This window comes from Rhinolophus sinicus, chromosome 14 (genome assembly GCF_057876585.1).
Source record: "Rhinolophus sinicus isolate RSI-liver-muscle chromosome 14, RSI-T2T, whole genome shotgun sequence".
NCBI classification, from domain to species: Eukaryota; Metazoa; Chordata; class Mammalia; order Chiroptera; family Rhinolophidae; genus Rhinolophus; species Rhinolophus sinicus.
Genome location: NC_142514.1, coordinates 177,125,460 through 177,148,073, shown reverse-complemented (window position 1 = coordinate 177,148,073; position 22,614 = coordinate 177,125,460). Strand labels below are relative to the sequence as shown.

The 22,614-nt window shown below is 40.8% G+C and overlaps 1 protein-coding gene across 1 annotated transcript in view; it reads right to left on the bottom strand.

The window, feature by feature from the left end:
- Positions 1 to 18,624, bottom strand: part of LOC109435473 (fatty acid desaturase 2-like protein FADS2B) — a 31,610-nt gene extending 12,986 nt beyond the window's left edge. Inside the window, exons 1-4 of the mRNA XM_019713408.3 lie at positions 18,033 to 18,624; positions 9,884 to 9,994; positions 6,279 to 6,476; positions 4,877 to 4,978 (exon numbers count right to left, since the gene is read on the bottom strand). Of these exons, the coding sequence (XP_019568967.2) occupies positions 4,877 to 4,978; positions 6,279 to 6,476; positions 9,884 to 9,994; positions 18,033 to 18,353 (732 nt within the window). The 5' untranslated portion in view covers positions 18,354 to 18,624. The remainder of the gene's footprint in view (positions 1 to 4,876; positions 4,979 to 6,278; positions 6,477 to 9,883; positions 9,995 to 18,032) is intronic.
- Between the last annotated feature and the right edge of the window lie 3,990 nt (positions 18,625 to 22,614).

The following is a 22,614-nucleotide window of genomic DNA, read 5'->3' as shown; positions in this document are numbered from 1 at the left end:
ATGCATCTGTAAAGTCAGAATGAGACATAACTTGACCCCATTGCTGGATCAAAGAATGATTCATTGGACAGAAGCTTTCAAAGCCTACAAACAAATAATTATCTGATTCAGGAACATAAGTTCCTGCTCAAGTAACACCTGATACCAAAAAACCAAAAATCTGTTGAAATGAAATGTTTTTCCATCCTTCTGTTTTTTTGATTCTCATTTTAAAAAAATTCTGAAGGTAAGTGGGGCAGAGAGTATTCTTCCTATTTTTTTTTTTAAAGAAAGAAAAAGAAACCTTAGCTCCAAGACTTTAATTAGTTTTTTTTGGAAAAAAAAATGGCCCCAGGAATCCTACTTCAATGAATATTTCAAAGAATCATGGATCTGAAGTGATCTCCTAGGGGGACTTGGCTCAGATCGTTGCATGTCTGGGCTTCAATGCTCTCGTAAAAGTAAACGAGAATAAAAATAGTTTAGCTGATGCCAAGCTCCAATCATCTCTGATTAGGTTGTTTGTGATTTTGATGTCTCTGAATTAGAGTCTGAAGATCTTAATAGAGCACAGGATCTAGAGGCACATCAACCTCATTTCATATATGAGATGTATAAATACTGTTGTGTGGTTTGGGCAAATTACCCACCCTCTTTAAGGCTCAATTGCATGTAAATATTGTATAAGATATTCACCTCTGTGGGTCATTTGCGGAGACATGAAATGTTGTATGTAAAAGGTTGGCACACTGAAATATTCAGTTTCCCCTCCTTTCCCCTATTGTGTTAATCATTTCCAGAAGAATAAGCAGCAGTATGTTTTTACAGTGTATTTGACATCTCCCAATAACTGGTCTATACATGCGTTAGATCTTCACTGTCCAAAACTGTAGCCATGGGCACGTGTGGCTATTGAGCATTTGAAATGTGACCAAATTAAGGTGGGCCATAAGTGTATAATACATACTGAATTTTGAAGACTCAGGATGAAAAAAGGAATGAAAAATGTCTTAATAAGTTATACACTGATTACCTGTTGACATGATGATATTTGAGTATATATAGAGTAATACAGTTACTGTTTAAAATGTGGCTGTCAGGAAATTTAAAATAACTCATCTCATTTTAATGCGACTTGATTTTCTTTCTGTTACACTATGATGGTCTGGACACTATACATCTATTGTACAGGGGACGAGTTTTTTGAAAATCTGTAAGTGCTAGCACTGCCTTCCCAGGGTCTTTGTTGCAGTCTTTCTCTTAGCAACCTCACTCCACCCCCGAGCCCATTAGGAGCAGTAGTCTCTCCTCACTTCTAACATTCCCTAATATCCTCACAGTGGAATCTCTCTCTCTCCAGCCTCGATCTCTCTCCTGAATCTCATGCATGAAAGGGCAACCGCTTTCCAAACATTTCCTTTTGGATGTCTCATGATATCTCAAACTCAACGTGTACTTATCGTTTCTATTCCCCTTTCTGGGGCTCCAACAGAATGCATTTCTCCTATCAAATTGTATATCATTCACTCACTCTTACAATTGTGTATTCACCCATTCATTATTTATTTTGAAGTATGTCCCATATATCGAATACCAAGCTAAGCAGTATTTGGAATGTAAAGATAGACATGATAAAGTGGGGTTCCCACACTTATGAAACATATAATCTAATGGGAGCAGTATACAATTAAGTAAGCACGCTGCGATAAGCAATGATTCTCTCTTTTTAATTAAATCCTCTGAGAGCCGATATCTTGGCCTCTTTCACTACCTGACTATACCCTTTAGCCAATGAGTATCTATGGAAATTGATAATATGACAGACAGGTTTTGGTTCGTGGTAGGTAAGGGAGCGGATCTTGACAAATCAAGGTCCTAGAGCTTAGAACAGTGGTCAGGGTGATTGTGGGTGTGATCTAAAGCAGCTGGCTTCACGCTGGCCCTTCTGTCTGGAAGTACAGTTACCGGAGACAAAGGAGGGAGTGATCCATGGGGAAGTGAGGATTATCAGCTACATGCAAAACAGGCTACCCTGGCACCAAGTTCCATACAGGAGCCACCCTAAGTCATTCCTCACCTCCAAGTCAGGACCTTTCTTGGGTCAGTATAGAGAATCCAGGCTTTGGACTGAAACCATCCTGCGTTTTAAGCCCTGCTACTAGGTGTGTGGCCTTGGGCAATTTCCTCAACTGTAAAATGGATGAGGTTCTTGGAAGGATTACAAGAAATAATGTGCCTGACACTTCTCCCCCCAAAAATGTTTTAAGATGTAGTCATGGAAACAGTATAGACCAGATTTTCAGAGAAGGTCTTAATTTCAACTATGCTGCTTCTTTATCCCTATAATAACACTTGATTCTTATAGTTTACAAAATACACATACTGGGGGTGGGGTGGGGAGAAATATGCTACAGGGAGTCCATTTTGATTTGAACACTGCACAGAAGTCCAAAATGTATGCAGACGTTTTGTGCTTTATTTTCAGACTATTCATTTTTATTTTGTGCAAATGCCATGAAGACCGGAATGTATATGTTTTTTTTTTTTTCCACAGGTAGTGAAGGAAAATTACAAAGATTCACAATATCTGTCAATAGTGGTGCCTTTTCTGGGAGGGGGGAGAGTAACTGGATGTGTAATCAATTGATGTGCCATGTGAAATCGTGAGTGGGAATATTCTTAGAAGGGCTTTGAACATTTACTGCTGGGAAGCTAGGGGAATCCAACAAGGCTGATTACTCCTGGAAGAGTGGGAAATAAAGGAAAAGATGCAGGAGAATGGATAAAAGTGAAGAGAAAGAGGAGAGTGGGCAAGGTAGGTCAGATGGCTCTGTTCCAGGGTTGAGGATTGCTCAACCCAGAATGATGGAAAAAGCAGGTGGCAGTGATGGCAGGTGGTCTTATCCCCGCTGACATAAGCTCCTGGAGGGCGTGCATACTGTCCTATGAACAACCACGATGCAATGCCCAGCAGAGTGCCCAGCACATAGTAGGCCATCAATAAGCATTTGTTGAATGAATGGATGAATGAATGAATGAACCAACCAAGGTCTGCTAAGAGTGGCATCTAGTCCTGACTCTGTCCGTGCTCACTGAGTGACCTTGAGTGACTCACTGTCTATCTCTGGCCCTCGGTGTTCTCATCTGCACTATTAGGAGTTAAACTGGGTCTCTGCTTTTCTACAACATTCTATTACATCGTTTTATACACCAGAAACTGGAAAAAAAAAAAGATTATACTGTTTCTGGAGACACAATTTATAGTGAGAGAGCTGTGTATAAATTTGTACCAATGGGAAATCAATGTTTTTTAAAAAAAGCACCAGCTTTTAAATATTTTAAATGTTATTAAATATTATTTGAAATATTCCACACATTCCATACACTGGCACCAAATCAACTGCCAATTATCTCCAGGGAGATGAGTCTCACTTTTCCTTCACCTTCCTCAGAGTAGGGAAGGGAGGGCGGAGGGTCTGTTACCTGAATCTTACAATGACATAAGAAACCATCTCTGCATAATTTCTCTGATAAAGATTTCTGAGTGACTCTAGAAACACTTCATCCATTTAACACTGGTGGATAAAGGGCAGCATAGTGTGCCTAGAAGAATTTTCCCATTAAACGAAACTTGTCACATAAAATGACAGCATATTATTCATTCTGTTTGGGGGACAGACATATATCTAATATGAATCTTGATCCAACTCTCTGTTATTTTAATGCATTTAAGCCTCAGTTTGCCCAACTGAGAACAGGGTAGGATATGATGGTGATTCTAACCAAATATCTTCTAATTGAATATAAAACCACTGCATTAAGGAAAAACAAATAGGCTCTGAGTTGGGGCTTCAGTTTTTCCTGAGAGGGCCTTGCTTGAAGGCAAGGATTTGGCTTAGTGGAAGGCTCTGAGGTGTTTCTTACCCATCTGGGCCAGGGCACACAGTCACCAAATCCTAGAATGTTGTAGAAAAGCAGAGACCTGGTTTAACTCCTAATAGTACAAATGAGAACACCGAGGGCCAGAGATAGACAGTGAGTCACTCAAGGTCACTCAGTGAGCACGGACAGAGTCAGGACTAGAAGCCACTCTTAGCAGACCTTGGTCGGTTCATTCATTCATTCATTCATTCATTCAACAAATGCTTACTGATGGCCTACTATGTGCTGGGCACTCTGCTGGGCATTGCATCACGGTTGTTCATAGGACAGTATGCACGCCCTCCAGGAGCTTATGTCAGCGGGGATAAGACCACCTGCCATCACCGCCACCTGCTTTATCCGTCATTCTGGGTTGAGCAATCCTCAACCCTTGAACAGAGCCATCTGACCTACCTTGCCCACTCTTCCTCTTTCTCTTCACTTTTATCCATTCTCCTGCATCTTTTCCTTTATTTCCACTCTTCCAGGATTAATCAGCCTTGTTGGATTCCCCTAGCTTCCCAGCAGTAAATGTTCAAAGCCCTTCTAAGAATATTCCCACTCACGATTTCACATGGCACTCTTCATTTTTAAAGGCACAATCCTTCTCCTGCAAGGTAGTTCCTTAATGGGGGATGCCAGGGGTTGGGCCAAATAGTTTATTGGGGTAAGAAAAAAAATATTACACCTTCTTAAATACAAATAAACCTTTTCCATAGAAATTTAGAATTCTAATTTTAGCATGTATATTATAAACCATTTCATAAAAATTTAGAAATCTAAATTTAGTGTATATTATAACATAATATTACACATTAACATATATATAGTACCTACATTGTTAGTATATCTACATTTATTTGTGGGTTGTGCACAAACGCTTTTTACTGATTTGAGCGCACACACAAACTTGGAAACCACTGCCTTTAGGAAATGACCTTTGAGAATCCCACCCTCCACCCTGAGCATCCTGTACCTTGAGATGACACATCACAAATTTGTGCATCAGGTGGTTCCACTTGGACTTCTTAAATATGGAAAGATGTCCTATGTCATGCTGTAAAAATGAACTCTGAGCCTAGAAGAGATGACGTTGTTCTTAGAGAAGTTGGGAAGGCAAGAGGAAATTAATAAACATGCCCGCTAGTTGATTCAGGAGCCCATTTGAGAAGAACAGTGGGAGGTCTGGTCTGACCTCAAGTCAAGTTTCCTTTCTATCTCCCACGCATGTCGCATTCTCTCCCACCTCTGTTTCTTTGTGCAGGTGGTTCTCTTAGCCTAGAACACTGTCGTTGCTGCTGTCAAAATCTTCCAAAGTGGAGTGGAAAGAGCATGGCCTTTGGAGTCAGGAAGATTTGGGTTCTAAACTGTGCTTCACTTTTTAGCTACACGACTCTTGACAAGTTCTCAGGAGCTCTGAACCTCAGTTCTTCACCTGCTAAGCAGGGATAGTAACACTTTACTCATAGGGCTGTTGTGTAACTTCAGTGTACGCGAAGGGCCTGGCTTATGCTAAGAACCAAACACGTGTATGCTTCCTTTCTTGCCTCCAAAGTCACTTTTCAAAGGATAGTGCAAACTGGCTTTGCAACAAAAAAGTTAACTTAAAACAGTTCTGGCATTGACATTGACGTTAATTCTCCACGAAACCTTCCATAGCTGTTTCATTAGAATTAAATGCCTCTTCCTGGTCCAACAGCACATGCTATTCCTCTCTGTGGCATCAGTGCCATCGTGTCTTGTAATATGTTTAGATATCTGAATGACAATCTCCCTCACTGGATGACAGGGGCCAGGTGCATTTCCCCATGTGCCTACAACAAAGTGTGCTCATAGATCGCTATGTTCAGAGCATCATACTTTATTCAATGAAGATTTATCAAATGCCCTGCTATGTGTCATGTGCTGGTTGTCATTTACAGCAGAATCCATATATTCTGATTCTCATGTCATAAGATGTAGTCTCTGCTCTTGAAGGATCCATGGTCTGATGCATTGATAAATTTTGTTTGGTTAATGAATGAGAGATAAAGAGAGGGGCCAAGAACGGAACTTCAGTTACTGAACTTGTGTGGATAAATTGGGCAAAGAGCAGCAACTGTCCTGAGTTAAATACTTACATTACGCCAGTCACTGTACTAGGTGTTTTACACATTCACTTGTTTAGTCCTCTTCAGAATATTTCCACAAAACATTGTTATCCCCATTTTACAGACAAGAGAACTGAGGCCCAGCACGGTCTGAAAACTTACTGGTGTCCAACACATGAGTAGTTTGCCAGGAGGTGTCAGGCAGCCGCTGACACCAATCAAAAGAGAGAAGAAAAAATTCTGAGCCTCTCCCTGAAGCCCCTGCTTGAGCTTAGGATACCTGCTTACCTGAGAAATTGTGAGAAGAAAGGAAATGCATATTGTAATTGGCCAACCATTGCCAAAATACCACAGCATTAGCCAAGCCAGGGCTTCCAAAATCAAAATCTGGATGAAGTGAAGAGAAAAGAACACCAAGCTGGCGCTGAACATGTTCATTGTCTCTAACGTCCTCCGCAATTCTTGGAAGTCTTCCACCAACTGGGACTGGGAAATAAACATTCAAGGAAGACATTAGCTCCTTCAGGAGAAAGGGAACGCAAATGAGCATAATTAACAGTCTGTTTTATTACCTTACTAGTACCTTAATTTTATGAATAGAAACTTATTAGATTAATAAATTTAATTGGGCAGCATTAACAACAAAAAACAATGAACAAACAAAACCTTTGAAAAATATAATTTATTTTTTCTCTAGAGAAGAGAAAGATGGGTAATGATTTGTAAACTGTCCTCAAACTGTTATGGAACTCACAATTAGTGTGTGTGTGAGAGTGTGTGTGTGTGTGTGTGTGTGTGTGTGTGTGAGTGTGTGTGTGTGAGTGTGTGTGTGTGTGACTGTGTGTGTGACTGTGTGTGTGTGAGTGTGTGTGTGTGGTGGTGATCAGTAAAGGGATATGGAAGTCTAACGGTTGCCTTTTAAACCATCAGTGTTATTTCCGGTGCTGATTGATCTTTGGTTATGCTTTGGGGAACTTTGCTGTCTATATGGACCTGGGTTACTATAGTTATTGGTACAGTTTATAAACTGATTTCTACAGTTGTTTATATGTGTAAAGGGTTCATTCATAGAAGACAATGAACATAGACAAATATAGGTTACTTAGATTGGCTCAGTGAATGTAGTTCCTGTGAGCTGCTCAGTGGATCCCCAGAAACAAGACAGGGTCTCTGGTCGCCTTAGTGTGTCTGCTGGTGGGAGGCATCCTTGTTCTGTGCACATATGCATGTGTATATGTGTGTATGATGCGAGCATTGCTTTATAAGCTTGCCACATCACACTGGAGAGTTAATGCAAGGGCTGGGAAGAACTACCTCTTAGCTTAATGACTATAATGTGTTTGAAACCTGCACAGTTGAGAAAGTGACCATAGTATGAGAAAGAGATCAGGATTGTTCAGATGTAAGGAGAGAAATTTGAAATAAAGAAAAGATATAAACATAATTCTAGAAGCCAAAACTTCCATTTAAAAATTCACTGATGCCACTTTGAAAGGATTCACTGCCTGGGAAAAGTCTGGATGGACTCATTTATCAAGTCCTCATCAACCCTGGAATTCTGGAGGTCATAGATAATTTTACTAGGTCATCTCTAGAGTGCCTCTAGAGTGTCATGTTTTCCAACCCATTTATTGTACAGAGAAGGGGTCACCAAAGCCCAGAAGAGTGACTGAAATTATCAGCAATTCAGTGACAGAGGCTGGACTGAAACCTATTTTTCCTGACACCTAGTTTTGTGCCCAAACACTAATTATCTAAGTACATCTATCTGGTTAAATATAAGATAATTACTCATTGTCTAAAAACAATTAATAGTTATTTTGTGTTGGTCTCTGGAGGTAACTATCATAAATTTTCTTTAGTGCATCTATGTGGAGATATGTATGTATATACATAGGTATATAAAACTAAAGAAAATTTATGGTAGACCATTAAACATCAAATGATTAGCTTATAGATCTTAGCCTTAGTGGGGTTTTCTTTTCCTTAGAAAATATTTTTAGGAAAAGCAATTAAGCTTTGCATCATCTTCGTTTTCCCACCTGGAGCCTCCTTCTCTAAATGAAGTGGACATATCTGGAGGGTTGTCAGTGACTAGTGCCACCACTGAGTTCACGATCATCATAGCATCTAAAATGTATTTGGAACTTACTGTGCTCCAGACACTGTTCTGAGCACTGTAAATGCCTCGAACTCTGTCAGTAATCTCCCAGTACCGCTTACGACATTGGTACTCTTGTTGCTATTTTACAGAGCGAGAAAGTGACCTTCAGAGAGGTTTGGTAACTGTCCTAAACCCATGCAATGTGAGGCGGGGCTATTGTGAGTCTAAGCTGTCCACCCCCAGGGCCCACGCCTCTGAACACAGAGCCACACTTCCTGACACAGCCTTGAGGGGTGCAGGTGGACCTACGGGGTGAACGTAGGTGTCTGTGTCAGGGCTGCACATAACCAGTTCTGTATCTTCGGATTTCCTCTGTGAGTTTGTTTCCTCGTTTCTTAGCGGGGAAACCTCATCCTCTCCTATCTGCCTCACAGTGTAGATGGACCAGCACTTTGTACAAATTATTTCAAGTGAATTTGCATTCCATATTATTCTACTTCAGCTTCAGGTGCGCAGTGCGGTGGTCAGGCATCTACACAATCTACGAAGTGGCCCCCCTAATAAGTCCAGTAGCCATCTTGTACCCTACATGATCTTTACAACATTATTGATTATATCCCCCATATGAATGTCAACTAGAATTTAAAAATAAATAAACAAATAAATACATAGTCACGGGATGTAAAGTACAACATAGGGAATATAGTCAATGGAATTGTAACAGCTATATTTGATGTCAGAGGGGTAGTAGAATTGGGGGGGTTATCACTTTGTGAGGGGTGCAAACGTCTAATCATTATGTTGTTTTGTACACCTGAAAATAATATAATAAAGCCAGTAAATACCTTTTTATTGCTGTAAAAAAAGAATTAAATGTAAGCTTTTTTAAAAAAGTAAATTGCAAAAAAATGGAAATGCTCAATATTAAAATTCCTTTAAGCTCTATGTAAAACCATCTTAGTGTGTTTTTAGTCTTATAGAGACCCTGTCCTTTGGAAGACAGTATTTCAGGTAGCCAAAGTACTAGAGAAAGAAAGAATGATGCCTTTCCTTGGGAATACCTAAGGAACTGGGGCCAGAAAGAAGTGACTGGGAGTCCCAGTGCTTCAACACACCAGCTGTGGGACTTTCAGAAAGTAATTTATTGCCCCTGGACTATAATTTCCCCAAGTGTAAAAAGGGCTGTAGTTAGGATATAGTCACATCTTTCATCCAACAGCTATTTATGGAGTTCCTACTACACGTCTGATCCTGTGGAAATGAGTCGTGAGGACACAGAGATAAGCAAAATAGACATATTCTCTTCTCTCATGGAACTTAGTTTAGTGGGGGAACATAGACATTAAACAAATAATTACAAGCAATCACTGAAAAAAAATTATATGTGTGAGTTGCCTGGCATGAAGTAGGTGTTTGCAGACATGGGATTATTCTTTGGCAGAAGACCAAAAATTCCAGTCCTTTGTTTCACTTAGACTTCAGACTTCTGAGTGGGAAGATGACATTGTTTTGAAATAGGTGGCATGCACTCTTTCATGCTATTACAGGCCCACCCAGGCATGATGGCTGGCTTACCAAAGGAAATGTGATAAGTTGGACCTAAAATATACCTTAGCCCCATCCCTGCACATATTCTTTTTTTTTTTTTTTCTTTCCCCTTCTTCTGCCTCCCCCACACTCTGGTTCAACCAGCGACCTCGGCATTAGGAGTAGGAGCGCGGCACTCCAACCACCTGAGCCACCGGGCCAGCCCCCTGCACATATTCTTGAGTCCTGCGACCTCACTCACGTTTTTGTTTCTCTCCTGGCTGGGCTCTTCCGGGGCAAGCTCTCCGATGAGCAGTGGTTTAAGGTACAGTTGAACAATGTCAAGCTCCAGGTGCATGGCTCTGAAGACATCCTGTAAATCAGAGAGAACCGTTAGAGGCTTAGAAGAGACATGCTTATGACAGATTAGTCCCCTTTCTTGCATCTTGTGCCTTCTTGGGAACCAGCGCATACTCTGTTATGGAGCATCTGCTTCTAACTCCAGGTTGATGTTTCAAGTTGATTGAGCAAAATGACCCCCAGAAATCCTTCATGAAAGCTGGGATCCGCCTACCAAATGCCCTGCTTCCAGTGCAGTGCAGCTAGGTTATCCCCAAGCACTGGAAGAGACTGCTATTTATTTTATCGAGCACCAGAAGAGAGGGTTGGTTTGAGTTTATGGGCCATGACACATCTTTAAAGTCCAGCATTAGGCTTGGTGTAGAAGTTGCAGCAACCCAAACTGGCTATGCAAATCCCATCTCCCAGCAAAGTCTGCCTCTTGGTCCTTAGCCAAGGACCAGGGGAATGAAGCCCTGGAATTAAGTTATTTCCAATGAAAGACAGGTTAAAGTTGATGGTTGCTTAACACCAATGTGTAAGAGAGTGTGGGATTGTCTGAAGTATCACCCTCTTGGCTAAAGCTGAAGGCATCTCATCACTCTTCCTAAGAAACACTAGGGCAGTCTCTGCAGGGCTTGTGACAGCCAGGCACGGAACTGAGTTAACCAACTGTATTTTTCCATCTCAGGTCCCACTATAGTAACAACTCCAAGTGGCTAAGAGAAGCAGCAGTGGTTCCTCTGTCCTGCTTATATGTGGAAGTAAGAGTCTCTTCTGGGTCAGGGATTTAAAAGTTTTTTAAGGGAAATTCTCCAAGAGGAAGATACTGGACTTCCTGTTATGATGGCGTTGGGAAGGGGAGTGATTAAAATGAAGGACTATAACCAGGGTTGTAACTTGAATGCATGGGAACAATACACATTACTGTGCAGCGCTGGCGTTGCATAGCACGGATTAAGAAAATGGACCCTGAAGCAGCCTTCATATGTCTACATTCTGGTTTTACCACTTATTAGTTTTATGATTGTGGACAAGTCTTTTGACCTGTTCATTGCTCCTCTTTTCTCTTCTCTGATGTGGGGGTCATGATAATAGCTGCTCATTGCAAAAAGATATTATAAGGACAAAGTACATTAATCAGAATCTGACTGGCATGTAGTAAACTCTCAATACATGTTAGTTACCTTTCTTAGATGTATACTTCTAGTGATAAGAACTTACTACCGTGTTTCCCCAAAAATAAGACCGGGTCTTATATTAATTTTTGCTCCCAAAGACACATTAGGGCTTATGTTCAGGGGATGTCATCCTGAGAAATCATGCTAGGGCTTATTTTCTGGTTAGGCCTTATTTTGGGGAAACACAGTACCTACCTTCTCTTCAAGACAGCAATTCAGAGATTTTTTTTATGCCTATATTCTAATGCCTAATGTGGTGTGAGTTCTGAATTATTTTAATGAAGATAATGAATTCTCCATCTTTAAATCATAAAGCAACTTTAGCTATATCTAAGAAGTACATATGAGTGTACTTGTAAGAAGGTGCTTGTGTAATGAATAAGGTTAATTGGAAGGATGAAATATCAACTTTTTAGACTTACTTTCCTAGATTCAATGATGTAAAAAGGCTTTGTATCTGCTAGAACAGTCTGCTCTGCACACCTCCTCTGACCCTCTTGGAAAATGCTAAAGTATATGATTTTAAAAGTGTTTTTTAACTGTCACATTCAATGATTCTAAACCTTAGTTCCTCTAACCAGGTAGAGAGTCATTCAGTGAATAAGAAGGTGATTAAAGTATTTCAGGGTGATCCATACTGAGAAATCATGTTCTGCTTGTTGTTTAGGAGCAGATGAGGATGGAAAACGTTCTGACAGATTAAGATCAGAGTGTAAAGGGGAGGTAAGCTATTGCAATTTCGTCTTCCACTGAGCAGTCATCCAGAGTCCTAGAACAGTGCTGACAATAACATTCTCCTGGCTTCATTGTTTCTTCTGAGCCCCAACCAAGTGCACAGATGAATACTGTGATAACAGGTACTGAAGACCTACAGAGTCTTCTAGAATAGTAGGCATTGCCCTGCTCTGCGGAACTCTGTTCATTGTACTGATGGGCAGTTTGGCAAAGAAGCTTGGGTAGTCTTAGAATATTTGACTGAGAAGAATTTCCTAATAGAGACTGAATATGGAATAAGTTGTGAAATCCTCTTCTTGAAAGACCTGCAAAAACGGGTTCTGTCGTCAACATTCTTGGGCAAGTATGTTCCTGCTGAAGGAAGGAGAAGGGATAACATGAAGGGGAGAAGTGATGTGACCAACAGTGATTGAGTGTATCCTATGTACAAGGCACTCTATGGGCCAATTCATAATCCTCATCTTAGTTCTGTGCGGTTCTGTCGCTGCTGTGGTGAAGATAAAGACACCAACCCTCAGAGGGGAGAAGCGTCTTGGCCAAAATGCCACAGTGAATAGTGAAGTCAGGATTTGAACTCAGGGCTCTGTGACTTTAAAGCCATGAAGCTCTAAAGGTCCATTCCAACCTAGACATGCATAATTCTTTTTTTTGAAAAGAGTCTCAAGAGAGGAGCAACACCAGATTGTTTGGGGGATGGTGCTAAAATCAGTTTGTATGCGCTGAACAGATAGTAACGGTGTCTCTCACCCTAGGTTTTAGTCACTTGACTCACTTTGCCTCTGGCTCCCACCTTCCTCTCTAGGCTTATGTTTCACCCTACCCTTCATTCCCCACATTGTCCACTGGATCTCTCCCCATCCAATAAGCATTCCATGCTCCTCTATGGTTCTGAGGCTTTGCACATATTGTTTCCTTTGCCTTGATTGCTTGCCTCCATTTTCTCTACACAAAAGCTCCTCTGCACCCTTCACGATCCAGAGGAAATACGAGCCTCCCCTAACTCATGCAGGAACATTATTTATGATCTCCTCTGGGCTCCCATGATACTTTGTGCCTAGAACTTTTCAAATGATGTTATAAAAAATCTGTGTATTTATCCCTTCTCTAGTGGTCTTTGAGTTTTTTGAAGACTGGGACCATATCCTGTTGATTAAATTATATATACCATCGAGTGCTATGCCTGGAATATGGCATGTGATCAATGGATGCCTAAGGAATAAGGGAGCAGGTGAATGCACAGGTGAATACAGGGTTTTTCTAACAAGGAGAATGTTGAGAGGATCAAACTACTGAGCTCAGAGGATACAGGTCTGAAGAGATACCCTCAGCATCCCTCATTTTCTGACCTTTTTTGCTGCTGTCGCATTTCTCATTTTCATCTGCTAGCCTTTCTGATTTCCTTTCCAAGCAGCATCTCTACTCTTTAACCTAGTCATAAATGTATGTCAGAGCTTATCTCAAAACTGATTATTTCCAAAACAGGACCAACCCAGGAAAGATGGGATTGTGACTGTGCTTTCACAAATAGCTTGACAATCCTGCTATTCTTTTGCTGTTATTTAATGGGGGATGAAGAGATGTGCTTCACTGTAGAACCTGTATCATCCCTGGGGGAGGTGAAAAGTATGCAAAGTCAGGAGGCCCGAGACAAAGTCCTGCCTTTACCCTTAAGTGCTATATCTAGGTTGTGCTCAGCAGGAAGGCACCGAGCCCAGGGCACGTGGATGGACTGAAACCCAGCAGGCACTCTGTCTGTCAAATCTGCTGCAGCCTCCCAAAGACTGGGCCTTCCTCGTTCACACTAAAGCACAGTGTAGGGTAACAGGAATAGGCCATTTATAGGGGGGAAATGACTCAATTTCTCAAGCCTAGGTCTTTTTCCTAAGTGTGAATAATAATACTCCCCAGTCTGCCCCATGGGCTCATTAATTCCTTCATTTATTTATTCTAAAATCTTATTGAGGATCTAACCTAGTGGCTACAAGCTTAGGCGTTAGTATCAAGCATCAATAAATGACTGCATTTTTATATTATCATTATTTAGTTCATCTGAGGTGGGTTGAAATTCCCAAAATTCAGAAAATAAAAGACAAATGGTGAATATATGTATTAGTCACAAAACAAGACAACTGGAACCTTAATTGACTCACCTCCGAAAAGCTCACCAGAATAGTCAAAACTCAATCACAGATACTGCTTCCCACCTCTTTGGGCAGTTTCGTTGCTGCTCACCCCTCTCTCTCTACTCCTTTATCCGTTTTCCAACTTGAACCATTGTTTAAATGAGAATTGGATTATTTATAACATTTTGACAACCCAGAAAAGATGCAATTCTTACCGATTACTACTGTGTTTCCCCCAAAATAAGATCTATCCGGACCATCAGCTCTAATGCGTCTTTTGGAGAAAAAATTAATGTAAGACCCGGTATTATATATATTATATTATATTATATTATATTATATTATATTATATTATATTATATTATATTATATTATATTATATTATATTATATTATATTATAAATTATATCTGGTATTATATTAAAATAAGACCGGGTCTAATATTAATTCTTGCTCCAAAAGACGCATTAGAGCTGATGGTCTGGCTGGGTCTTATTTTCGGGGAAACACGGTGCTTTCCTTATAAACCCCAGTTGATTTTGTCGCCCGGTTGTGGGATGGGAGGGATGCTGCATTAGAGAAGCGCCGTCATGCATAGCTGAAGGAGAAGAAGACACACGGTGAGGGTAAAATGCAGACTCCTCAGCTCAGCACTCAAGACCCTTTCTCCCTCTCCTCCTTCTCTTTTCTCTTCCCCCAACTCTCCCTTCCATTCATCTTCTCCTCTTTTTCCTCTTCTTGTCCTCATTCCCTGACAGTCACTGAAATTAACTGAGCACATGCTATTTGCCAATATTGTGCTAAGACAAAGGAAACGTGGGCTGCCCACTCTGGCTGGTCACTTACTCCTGTACTCCTCTGTGCACATTTTCCTTCCCCGTGCTTCAGTCTGTCTCTCTTTGCTCTGTGCGTCCTAAGGCATTTGGGGTGCTCTCCTTTGGTGCCACACACAAATCTACCCTCCTCCACACTGTAGTCCTCCAAATAGTTGAAATGGACTTTGCTCTGTTTCCTCTAATTTTTTGTCATCCCTTCCCTGTCATGCTGGCCTTTGACTCTGGTGGGAAAGAACTTGAGTTTCTCAGTGTCCCCCTTGGACAGTGGTGTCCAGAGATAGAGTGGGCTGACCAGCATGCAGGATGATACACCTACTCTCTTTGTTCTGAACATGTAGCTCATGCTCACGCATCACGAGACTGCACTTACTTCTCTTGTTGAGTCTGGAACATACCGCTGCCTTAAAACTTGTGGCTATCTATTTATTCGTGTATATTTCCTGTCATGAGATGCTCTGTAATCCTCATTTTAATGATTACAAAATAATACATCCTATGGATATATTGTAATGTATATAAACAGGTCTTCCTGGACTTATAGGTTATCTCTGGCTTTTCCCCGATGAGCTGTTCCAGGTGAGAAGAACTGGGCCTGGATTCCAGTTATTAGCGTTGTTCCATTAGTTTTAAATCATATAGTTTGAGAACAATCAGGTAACTCATATGTGTAATAATAAGAGCTGAGGTGCCAATTCTCTTTTATAGACTTATTTTTCTGGGTAAAGTTCTTTGGAGAAAATTATAACCCCTCTCAGAAGAATTAAGTGATAAAACACAAGCATGGCCATTTGTGAAGGGATTGTTATCCTCACTTTCTAGACCAGGGAGCCAGGCTCTAAGATCTCCAGCAACCTCCTCAGGACACGCCTAGTAAGTGGTGGTTAAAGTGTCTGGCATTGTACTAAACACTTTACAAGCATCAGTCCCATTTACCATAAACCAGTGAGATGAGTGTGTCACGCTCCTTTTACAGGTCATGACACTGAGGCTCAGATAAGTCCAGTAACTTTCCCAGGTTCACATGCATGGTCCCAAAGCCCAGGTTGCCCAGACTTTGAGTAGCCATGGAGTATGGTGGTTGTCAGAATTCTCCTGGTACTTTCCAGTCTTCTTGAGCCGTCTTCCTTTGGAGAATCTTTTCTCCAAACATTTTTGGATTTACCTGCCTGAAGTCAAAGGTACATGGTTGACCATGCCCAGGATTTTCACTCTCAGGACATAAATCCTAAGAAGGCATAATATTTTCCTCTAGGCTTCTGAAGGTTTCTAGTTTATTAATCAATTCCTCCTCATTGGCTAGAATTGGATGCCGAATCATGGTCTTTCCCTAACTTCTGGGAGGTAAAAGTGATCAGCAAATGATAGATTTATTACCCGAGCGGCGTCAAGCAGAGTGAGTCTCTCTGTGATTTTCAAGGTGGCCGAGACCCACATCTTTGCCAGCACATCCTCTGAGCTAATTCTATGACTTGTGATACAAGAGCATCATCCATATTTTCTCTGAGTTGTGGGAATGGGAGGATGGGCTAGATAGGGATCTGTAGTGTTTTCTTTCATTGTATTTTTGTTACTCTTTCTCCTGTTATTCTTGCATGCATGCTTTCCATCTTGATTCTTCTACCCTCAGCTCTCTGGACTCCTACACAGCGCCTATCTTCCAGACACACCGGATACTCTCACCCTTTGCTACAAGTGCATTCTCATCCCAAGAAAAGGTTGAACTTTGTTTATGAAAAGTATCAGATCTGACACAAGCAGTGGGGATGAAATAGGGTCTTTCAGAAAGGCCATCATCTGACTGCAGGATCAAGACAGTGAGATGGTAGAAAAAAAGAACCTGGTTACGGAAGGGAGATGAGAAATTCGGACGGTGCGGGGGAGATGTCCATAGCATCCAAAGACAAAACCTTGCTTACTTTGCAAATTTACCAGGAGCTTGTGTAGTTTGCTATTATTAGCATCATTTACAGCATGGCTCTTAGTGAAACAATGTTTTCAATCCTATACTTTGAAACCAGTTGGAGACTTTACATACTAAACTGAAAACAAGGGCAATAAAGAAAAGAAAAAAAAGCCTGGGTTTAAATTTCTGCTCAGTCATACATTAATTTCTGATCTTGAGTTAGTCATTGAGTCTTCCTAGTCTCCGTTTCTTCATCTGCATAATGTGGAGAATAAAATTCCTAATTGGGATAAAACAAATTTCCTTATGGACTATTTTAAAAGGGCTTCCCAAATGCATTTAAGGATTTGAGAGGACTCCCTATCAAACGTTAAATGGACATTTTACTTGTAAGTACTCAACATAAAGGGCTTTATGGTAAAAAACTTACCTGATTTCAAAATTTGGCACGATTACTTGCTGGCTGTGTGGATTATTTGCCTCTTTGAACATTAATTTTCTCATTTGTAATATGGGGAAAATATCCACCTTCCTCATGGGCGGTTTAAGTGAGGAAATGTATTTGAATGTGTCTAAGGTAGGGATGCAATAAATGTTATAGGTGTTTTTTTTTTGCCTTAGCCATTTTGGTGGGGGAGGGTGATGAGAAAAAATGAAAAAAAAAATGTGGAAAGACTGAAAGTTAAGAAAGATAAAGGTTTTGAATCTGAGGTCTGCTGCTGGGTGACCTTGGGCCAATGAGTTAATATCTCTGATTTTAACTTCTTCTTCCATAAAAGTGGGTTGTACCACCTGTATCACATGGAATGAGCTATATGATGCAAAAGAGCTCTGCAAAGCCCAAAAGCCTATGTAATTGTAGGTGTTCATCGTCGTTATTAACATTTTGATGCCTAGCAGATGAATCACTGGCTTTCTTTAAGACACTCCAATTATAAGAGTCTGAAGAACTTATATTTCGGTGCTTTCCCCCCTAGATTTTACTCACCTATTTGTAACTTTCTCCTTACAAAACAGTGACTCCATTTCAAAACAGAACACCAAGAACAAAACCAATGTCAGAATACACACAGTTTCCAACATCAACATCTGAGCTCATCCCAAACCTGGTCCAGATAATAGCTAGGCCCTGAGGCTTACATTGCTTCCAAATGCTTGCTGGATGAGAATCCTGAAAAATTGGTTTGGGAGGAGGTGAGCGATTGTGGAGCTTGAACACGTACTTTTGGGAAGAGAGCCAAGGTCCCAGCCACCCTGCAGCTGAAACAGAAAGAAGGCAGAGCTTTGTCCTTACCGTGGCGTCTTCTCCCGCGTAGTGGCTGAGGACCCGGCGTCCACCTGGATGCCTGTCGACCCAGCCAGTGACATCGTAGACCTTGCGATTGATCACCAGCCATAGGTCGGCCTCCTGATTGTGTCTCTGGATCTCTTGCCAGCTGTACACGTTGAGGCTTTTCCTGGGCACGTCACACTTCCCATTTGCCTCCTGCTTTACGGAGACCTGGGCTTTCCCATTCGCTACTGGTTTCCCGCTTGCCTGGTGCTTCTCCCCCAGGTACGGCTCACTCTTTCCTACCTGGCTCCCATTGCCGGCTTGCTTTTCTTCAAACGTCATCGTCACTGAACTCTTGAGATTTCTGGGTGGACTCCTGAAACTTCTAATACTCACCTGTGGTGGGACCACAAACTAACCCTTTCCTCCTCTTTTATTGCATGGGAGTATGGTGCCTGCACAGAACACTTTTTGAAGCCTAGTTATCTCTTCCTAAACTTGAGAGTGAGCATATCCCCATCCTCTCGCTTCTGTCTGTCCTGAATTTTTTCTGCCCTGATGTAGGCTGGACCACCTTTTTTCCTGGGACGGGAGACCACTTTTCTCTCTTCAGGTCTCCTCTCCCTGCTGGCTGGTCTCCTAGCAGCATCCTCCATCGTTAAATGTTCCTCAGCAAAGAGCTGGGGCCAATCGTAGGGTGGCAGGATGTTGCTGCCCACCCCCAGGGAGGAGGGGCTAAGCTCTCGTCTCAAAACTCCTCTCTGCAGCCAGGTAGATTGGGTTCGCACGCTCTCTGACATGCCATGAATGGACACAATTAGATTTGTTAATTTAACACGTGAGCAGAAGCTTTCAAAATCTCCAGGATGACATCAATGCTGGGTGGACTTGGGAAATGTTCTTTTTGACAGCTGTTATTACTCCCTAGGACTTTTAAACTGTTCTAAAAGACTTTTTTTTTTTTAAAGAAAGGTTTAAATTTACCAAAGAGGCAGCTCAGTGGTAAACCAGTTTTCTTCTTTTATTTCCCTTTGAAAGCTGTCTAAATGTGTCAACACACCTAAAGGTAATGGTACCTGATGTTTGCTAGAACACGTGATGATTTACAAAACCTTGGGCACATGCTTTATCTGATTTCATCCTCACATTAATCTTTTGAGGGAGATACTTTTGGTGTCCCATTTTTCAGGTGTTAAAACACTGGCTGAAGACCTCAGGTATGCTGAGCTACAGTCGCTCTGTCAGTGAGAAGTAAACCCAGATTTTCTGATTCCAAGTCCTCACCTCTTTGCTCTGTTTGCTGAACCTGGGGTCTATGTAGATATGATAATAACTTGACTCAGTGGTTAAAAATGGGGCAGAAGAAGAGATTCTGGGTGACGGCGATGGTAGGGGGGAGGGTCTTAATGTTAAAAAAAGCAGTAACATAAAATAATGAAAAAGCCCATTCTTATATTTGGAAATCAGTCCTAAGTAAATCAGCCCAAGATTTATGTATTCAGGGTTTTATTCCAGTACAATTTATAATTGTTAAAAATCAGAAATGGCCTAATTGTTTCAACAATAAAGAGGGCTGATTTATTATGTATATATTTAATATTATGTAGATATTTAAAATGAAGTTTTTATATAATTTTTAATGGTATGGACTGATGTTTGCAATATAATAAGTGAAAAAATTTAGTCGATAATATTCTGCTTACTGAATGGTATATGATTGGAAGGAAAAATGCTGAAATATTGGCACTAGTTCACTTTGGATTACAGCATTATTGACATTTTTTTCTTCTTTCTTCTTTATGGTCTTTCCCAAATTTTCTAGAAATGAATACAGGTTACTTTCATAATTTAGAAAAAGCAGGGTTGTTGTTGTTGTTTTTTGTTTTTGTTTTTAAATAGGAAACCAAGGAAAGAAAGCAAAAGCATGGATTTTGGAGCTAAATGGATCTGGGATTACATTTGAGTTCTACCATTTATTAGGTGTAGAATTACCTTATTTCTTTGGGCTTTCATTTCTCCGTCTGTAAAATGAAAAAATAAACACAATTCTCAGGATTACATTAAATTAACACAAGTGTTATAGTACAAAAACCCTCAGTAGTTCCCATAATTTCTGTATGGGAGTTTAATAAATCCAACATATATACATTTGGTGTTTGTAGGTTATGTACATAAATTCAAGATCGTTCCAGAATTTCAGTGTGCGGTTTGGAAATTTGCGGGGGAAGGTAAGGGGTTTGTCTAGGGAAATTGGCTGGCACTTTATGTAAGCTTGAGCTAATGTCATTTTGCTATATCACACAATACAGACACACTGGTGAGAAGAGTGTGTGTGTGTGTGTGTGTGTGTGTGTGTGTGTGTGCGTGCACGCGTTGGGGGAGATAGCTAAAGACCTTCACATCCTTCCATTGGTGTTATTGGAAACACTTGGTGGTGTATTGGGGGTTCTGTAATTGTTAGTTTCCTGTCTGTGCCTGTTTGGATATCAAATAGATTTATAAAAATAGCTACATTCCTTTAAAACACTTGTGCTTGTTTTGTTTTGGCAGCCAGAAGGCTGTTTACAATCCTGGAAATAACATAAACTTGGGAACCAGAAATATCTAAGCTGAGTATTCTTGCACAAGCTTCTTACTATCTCTGTGCCTCAGTGTTCTTATTCTATAAAATGGGATGAATAAAAACTATACTCATAAATTTGTGGAGGAGATAAATTATATTATGTACGGGAAAAAGCTAGCCTGGTAACTAATTCTTGGACATATGGCATCGATGTAGCAGCTGTTATGGTTGTTATTGCCTGTGTTTTATTTTTGCTTTGGAATGTAGTCATCTGTATCTGTTAGTTATTCTTTCAGCTCCCTGGGCCTCACTTCATTTTGTTTTTAAAGAAATGTTATTAAAACAACCATCATTAATAAGGCCCAGGAGGAGAGACCAAAAGTGTTTGACTATGGAAGGTGAGGCTCTTTTAATTCCACCTTTTGTCCACCCCGAAAACAAAGGGCCGACATCTGGGACTTTTTAGGGTAGGCGTTCTGTTCTATCTTCTTTCAGGAGGAACTGACTTCCCTTGGATTCCTTTCTTGTTTTACTCCATTGTGTGGGAGAAAGAGAGAGACAGAGCAGGGGGTGGGCTGAGGAGAAAATGGTAGAAGAGGTGAATAAATGTGAAAGAAATTGTAGCCTGCCTAGCTGGTACGGAAGGGTTAAGAACTAGATTACCTAAACGTTTGCTAAGTTTGTTTGATCGATTCCTAATGGTGCTTGCCTGAGATGTTTTCCTTCAAGGCCAGAAGGAAGAGATAAGAAAAGCTACTAGAAAATGAATTGAAATGGACCCGAGGACACTTGATGTCTTCTGCATGAACTTTCCTCATTATACCCTCATTATAATACTACAATCTCCACCCAAGGCGGGGCTTACTAGCTATTTTCTGTACGTGCAATGCATGTATATAGCCATGTCTGCTTACTGCACACGCTCACCCCAAACATAGTATCCCTGGGCCAGACAGGTTAGACCAAACACAGGGCCTTCAGAATCCCTGCAGCCCCACTCCTCAGCCTGAAACTCATCAGGGGCTTATAGACGTTTCTTCTGATGTCAAGGACCTTCTTCTCTTTATATGATTTATCAAAGATTTACAGACAATTTATTATTTTCTAACTGCCATGTTGGATAACCTGGAGATGAGAGATTAACAAAAAGTCCTTTTCTCTGTATGGATTGCTGCTGAAAACAAAACAGATTAACAAAATGCCCTCCCTGCCCCGCCAAGCATTTAGTTTCTTTTTGAGAGTCGGACTTTCAGGATTCAAAATCCAGGGCTATTGCGTTTAGCTCTATAAACTTAGACAAGTACTTTAACCTGAGTTTTTTTTTCCAAAATAGGGATGCTGCTAATAATACTGAATACCTCATAGATTTTCTTTTGTGAAGGTTACATGTGTTAATTCATATAAAGTGCTTACGATAATACCTGGCATGTATTCAAGTCTCTGTAAATGTTTGCTACTGGTATTATTCTCTTATCTCTGAGTCAGTATGTTATTCAACCAGAGCAAATATCTGAGGAGCACTTGCTATTGCCAGACAGGACATCTTTACAATAATTCTGTTTTCATAAAGAAAGTGGGAAGGCAGCAAAATGGGCAAGAAAAAAGAGACAAGCATGTATCAGTTCAGTAACTAAAGTAGTGGGAAAAAGTACCAAAGTATAAACCACAGACTGAGCAAACAGGCTGAGCTGTCACGGGTGTGGTTCTCTGAGCCACCTTCTGCCACTTCGAATCTCTCCTCCAGGCTCCTTGTCTTTTTTTTTAAATCAGTGAGTGACCATTCTCCAGCTCTGCAATGTCATAAACCAGCACAAAAGGCCCATCTTATATGCAATCCTATAGTCATGTCCTCACAACCAGAGCATTGCTCTTTCAGGTGAAAAAATGAAAATCTTTTAAAAAGAAATTCTTTAACAGGCTTGGATGCCAGTCTAGGCCACCTTTTGGTCCTGAGGATTCAAACTCTACTAATGGAGAAAGAAGCATTTCTTCGAAAATAGCACAGAGGGTGAGCAGGACAGGTCTTTCCTCTTTTATGCT